Source organism: Arachis ipaensis, chromosome B07, assembly GCF_000816755.2.
Source record: "Arachis ipaensis cultivar K30076 chromosome B07, Araip1.1, whole genome shotgun sequence".
In the NCBI taxonomy this organism is placed as follows: domain Eukaryota; kingdom Viridiplantae; phylum Streptophyta; class Magnoliopsida; order Fabales; family Fabaceae; genus Arachis; species Arachis ipaensis.
In genome coordinates this window covers 42702616-42708224 of record NC_029791.2, presented here as the reverse complement: position 1 = coordinate 42708224, position 5609 = coordinate 42702616, and the positions used below count along the sequence as shown (strand labels likewise).

The 5609-nt window shown below is 33.3% G+C and overlaps 1 protein-coding gene across 1 annotated transcript; it reads right to left on the bottom strand.

Moving 5' to 3' along the window:
- On the bottom strand, positions 1113–5499 carry LOC107609943 (transcription factor bHLH96). The gene is made up of 3 exons (XM_016312009.2): positions 4625–5499; positions 3857–4279; positions 1113–1491 (listed from the first exon to the last, which is right to left on the bottom strand). The coding sequence occupies exons 1-3, from the start codon at positions 5084–5086 to the stop codon at positions 1378–1380; spliced, it is 999 nt and encodes a 332-aa protein (XP_016167495.1). The 5' UTR covers positions 5087–5499; the 3' UTR covers positions 1113–1377.

Genomic DNA, 5609 nt, shown 5'->3' with positions numbered 1-5609 from the left:
TATCAAATTACGACATTATGGATTCGTGATGTCCTCGTGTCATTCTGAAAGGTGGACCGACCATGTGCATTTTTTTGTCTATTGGCCCCCATTTTTATATTTTTGCCTCTCAAATGAATAAATAATTTTACATCTTGAGTTAGTCCAGCTAGCTAGCTAGAGAATAAAATTAATTAAGGTACAGAATGCTTATCGATGAGCATGCATGTGTAGTTTTATATATTAATTTTTTATGTAAATTTTAATTTACATATTTACTGTTAAATTAAAAATTAATTATTTAACATTTTTAAATATGACACTATTTCGATTTCCAACTCATATGTTGAAGAGAAGATAACACTTTACTACTTTACCCTGTTTCACTGTTTCCAAAAGCATTATCATGTCCAAATAATTCCAAAAAAAAGCAATATATATAAGAGAAGTACACTGATCAGAAAAAATAATTCATGAATGTTTCTTCTTGGCGCTTTTACTTACATTATATTCTCTCACTAAAGTCCAACCCCCAATATTATATTCTGTTGGTTTTAGATAGAGAAACGATAAGAAATGACTTAGTTAACATTAGTTAATTTTTTTTTTCAATTTTAAAACTTTTTTACTTTTTAAAATTTTATAAATTAACAATTTATTTTTATATTCTTATAATTTTAAATTTAATGTTTAAAATTTAAAATTTAATTTTTAATGTCTAAAATTAGCTAAAAATTAATCCAAATATAATAAATTTTATTAGGGTATCATGTAACATCCTTCGTATCTAAATATACCTTTTTGTGTTTAATTTGGATCCGTTAATGCTTGCATGTAAAAATGATAAAAAAATTAAACGGAGGAATATTACTCTTATAATGCAATAACATGATCTCTACATATATCACTGATACTATGCCTCTTTTAAAGCATAGTCTACTATATATAATACATATATAGAGTGGTCAATTTTAGTTATTAATACGAGTTATCTAACATATGGGTCTCGTGAAAACCGGAAGAATAATAATTTATAGTGTTATACAACAATTATACACAAGCGCATTTAATAAAAGATGAAAACCACAAACATTCCAAGGAAACTAATTAATTAAATGATGATCATATTATCATAGAAAATAACGATTAATAATTCACAAGTTGGTAAATGATGATGATGATACACCCTAGCTACAAGTAGAATCTAAAATGGGCTCCAACAATACAACATGTATTACTTTGGTTGTTTCCTCCATCTCTCTTTGTTGGTGATAATTTCCAAACTGGTGAACGATCGAAACCGATGATGCCTGTACACATGGATATTATTAAAGTTATTTTGCACAATATTGTTTTATATTATATTAATTAGAAGATGCAACTCTTTTTTTTTTAAGCTTATAATTGATGATGATCAGCGTAGAGAGGAACTTCTTCATGGATTGTGCGTAATAGTTCATTCACAGAAGCTGCGATTTCATCCACTGTATTCAGCTGACTCCCTTCCTCCACCTGTTCCAATAAAAAAAGAAATAAATGAATATATGAGGATATAGGAATTGGTACTTTTTTTATAAGAAATTTAAAGAAAAGAAAAACCTTAGTATATAATGATAGTTATATAAATTTTGAAATTTAATTTTATTTATTGGATTTTAATAATCATAGGAACGGGGCGAGTTAGGGTTTAACATTTTACAACCCGCGGGTAGGGCGGAGCGGGTTTAATGCGGATTTTCTGTAGGGCGGGGCGGGATCGGGTAGAGCAAAAACCCGCCCCGTTGCCACCCCTAATTTCCATTTGAAATTTTATTCATTAATTTGGAATGGAGGTAACTACCAAATCGGTACCCGGAAGATTCTGGCGCTGACAAAATGGTACCTGACTTTTGTTATTGGCAAAATAGTCCCTAAAAGATTTTAAAATTTGACAAGCGTGTCTCCGAGCTCGTCGGAGCAAATTAAGGGTTCTGAAACTAAGTGAGAAATGGGTGTGTGAAGAGTGAGTGTGCGAGGATTGCGAATCAGAGAGGAAAATTAGGGTTAGGGTTATGAGGTAGAACATCTTCAGTGATCTTTTTGAAATTGAGATTGATTCTCTCAAGATTTCTGGGATGTTCAGGAATTGTAGCTCCTCTAGTGCTAGATCCATTATTCCTTCTTCTTCTTTGGGTTCTGAAACTGAGTGAGAAATGGGTGTGTGAAGAGTGAGTGTGCGAGGATTGCGAATCAGAGAGGAAAAATTAGGGTTAGGGTTATGAGGTAGAACATCTTCAGTGATCTTTTTGAAATTGAGATTGATTCTCTCAAGATTTCTGGGATGTTCAGGAATTGTAACTCCTCTAGTGCTAGATCCATTATTCCTTCTTCTTCTTTTTCTTCTTCTTCTTCTCCAATTTTCGTTTTGGTTTGTGAATGCTGTGAAGGGATGTGATTTTGAGGTATCAGATTTTTGTTCTTTTTCGTTGCAGAAATGAGATGAGATGAGATGATATGAGAGGGAGGGAGAGGGAAGAGGACTGCGATGGGGAAGGAAAGGGAAGGGGGGAGTGTGTATTGGGGACTGCAATGGGGAGGAAGAGGAAAGGGAGTCTGCGTTGGGGAAGGAGGAATTAGGGTTTGGGAGGTGGCTTGCCAGGTCACCAAAATACGGTGGCCATGTCAGCATTGTGCTTGCCGAAAATTTGCTCCGGCGAGCTCGGGGACACGCTTGTCAAATTTTAAAATTTTTTAGGGACTATTTTGTCAATAACAAAAGTCAGGTACCATTTTGTCAGCGCCAGAATCTTTCGGGTACCAATTTGGTAGTTACCTCTTTACTAATTATATATTCTTAAACTAACATATGTTTTATGGACAAAATTTGTTGATAGCTAAAAAAAATTGACTGAAATTTTTTTTTCGAAAATATGTTGATAATTTGAGCTTTTTTAATAAAATTAATTTTGATGCATTATTAGCATAAATAAATTTTAGGTTTAATTATTCTGTTGGTTCCTATAATTTCGCAAAATTTTTAATTAGGTCTCTATACTTTTTTTTTTCTTTTAATTGGGTCCCTGCACCAAATTTTTTTTTCAATTAGATTCCTCTTGGTAGTAATTGACTTAATTGTATAGGGACTCAACTAAAAAAATTAGTTCAAGGACTCAAATAAAAAAAAAAGTGTAGGAACTCAATTGAAAAAAAATTAGTGCGGAGACCCAATTAAAAGAAAAAAAGTATAAGGATCTAATTAAAAAGTTTGCGAAATTAAAGGAACCAATAGAATAATTAAACCTAAATTTTATATCTCAATTATTTATGTATTATAACTCTTTTAAAAATAATTATTTTTCATATCCAACATAAAATTATCTAAAAATAGGAATGTGATTAAATAAATTGTCCTACAATTCTCGACTTAGTTATATTTTGCTGTTACAAATATTTTGATTTATTATGTACAAATAAGTTTATTGATATGATAAAGGATCTTAGCTTGAATCTACCTCAGTTTAACTAGACCGACCTTCTTACGTCATCTTGATTAACAAGAAAATAGCAACAATTTTACGTTATTATTGGTGCTTTGAATAATGTTATATAATTTGAACACTTCAAGCAACATTAGTATCTCATTTATTTAATACATACTTTAATTTACCATAGGCCACAATTTAGTAACAGTGTAATGCTTTCTCATCCTTTCACCTTTAGAAAATTGCTTTTGAACATTTATTTATAATTATTGATGAAGTTATACTAGTAATTTTATTCAAAATGTAGAGATTTAAATTTAGTTATTTTCATATAAAATTAATAATTAAAAGTTATTAGATTATTTGATATATTTAATTAAATTATCGTTAGCAAAATGAAAGGGAAGCAACTATACCTTGACACTAACTGAGGTAAGGACCATATCATTAGCGGTTGTAACATTAAGGTGGAGAATGGTGAAACCCAGATTTTGTAGTCCAATAACCATCTTCACAAGCAAACCATGTTGCTTCTTTGACAATATCTTCATGTTAGCATGGCTATCTACCAACGACACTTCTATGTCGACCGCGGCCGTCGACGACCACGATGGCTTCTTCGTGCCCGCCTCGATGCACGGCGGGTACACCGTGTTGTCGTTGTTGCAATAACGAGTGGCGTGTGTTGAGTACTGAGGGAACATGAAGAACTCGGCAAAGGGTACAGTGTTGTTGTGGTGTTCTTGTTTTGTTTTCTTTTGGCCGTTCATGCACTGTACAAGCTGTTCTAGCTCCTTCACAAAGTTAATTGCGCCACCAATAATAGACGCTTGATCACCCTGTTTTTTACGGTTTTGTAAACAAGGCAAAGTAATTAATAAGATCATGGATCAGTTTATTTTCAAAATTAAAATTAAATTTGAATATTTCACGTCATGGTCATTTAGTTTGGATTTCTAACTAACAAGTTTTTTTTTTCATTTTTTTATTTACACTGAATTCAATTTTTTTTTTTTTTTTGCCAATAAAGATTTTTTCAAAAAGAGAATAAATATTAAATACAATTCACATAATTTGATATTATTCCATTTTTTTTTTAAATCAAAGGCAGTAAGCAGCGGAGGATAAAAACGGAACAAAAAAGTGTGCAGATAAATTTTGGAGGGTGTAAAAGAGAAACTGACCCTTTGTACATAAGAGGGAGGCATCAAGGATCTAAGTACAGCCAGGTACTCATTCATCTGTTTTCTTCGGTTTCTCTCAACTGCAATGTGGGTCATCCTTTGGTTCTCAATCTCCTCCTTGTTCTTCACGCTTTTCGTACGCCTCCTCTTGCGTCGCCCCGTGGAAGCCGCCCCAGCAGCAACTGTGTTGCTACTCGTGGCGGCTTCTACAGGGGCAAGGGGGGAATTGTTAGCTCCAGGAACCGATGCTTGATCGTGATCAATGGTGGTGATGCAAGGCTCAGGGGAGGAATTCGAGTTGTAAGAATCCCATTGGTCCATGGAATCTGTGACATTATTACCGTAGGGTTCTTCATGGTTGCTCCAAGGTCCACCACTTGCAGCTATGGAGTACAAATAGTTATCCTTGTTACAAGTATAAGAAAGTGGATCTTGTGGGAAAACCACTGCTTCCAAAGCCATTGTATATAAACTATTCTTACTTCAATACTGATGGGAGTTGAACACGGAATTCAGGCTCAAATGAGATATAGAGTTGAATTTCAAGTAATTGTTGAAAGGACGCCCCTCTTTGTTCCCCAAAATGATGAAAGCTTAAAAATAACAAGAGAGAAAGAAAAAAAAAAAAAGAAAAGCAAGACAGAGGGAAAAGAGATGTAGAAAGTTGTAAAGGAAAGTATGGATGGTGAAGATGAAGATGATGAAGGTGAAGGATTTAAGTGGCAAAGAAGAAAGGAAGATGAATTTGGAGAAGGAAGGAAGGCGAAAATGGGAAAGGAGAAGCAATGTAGTCCTAGCTAACAGAGCAAACAACGTAGCCCTTTTATATTGCATCATCGCCTCATCAAGTTAGCCCTGTCTTTAGTTTAAACTTTAAGCAGGATTGTATTTTTTTTTTCCTTTCTAAAAAAGGCCTCTGCCTTTAGTTTGCATTGTTAGTAGGGAAACCAAAAAATAAAAAAAAAAAAAACTCAGAAACTCAACA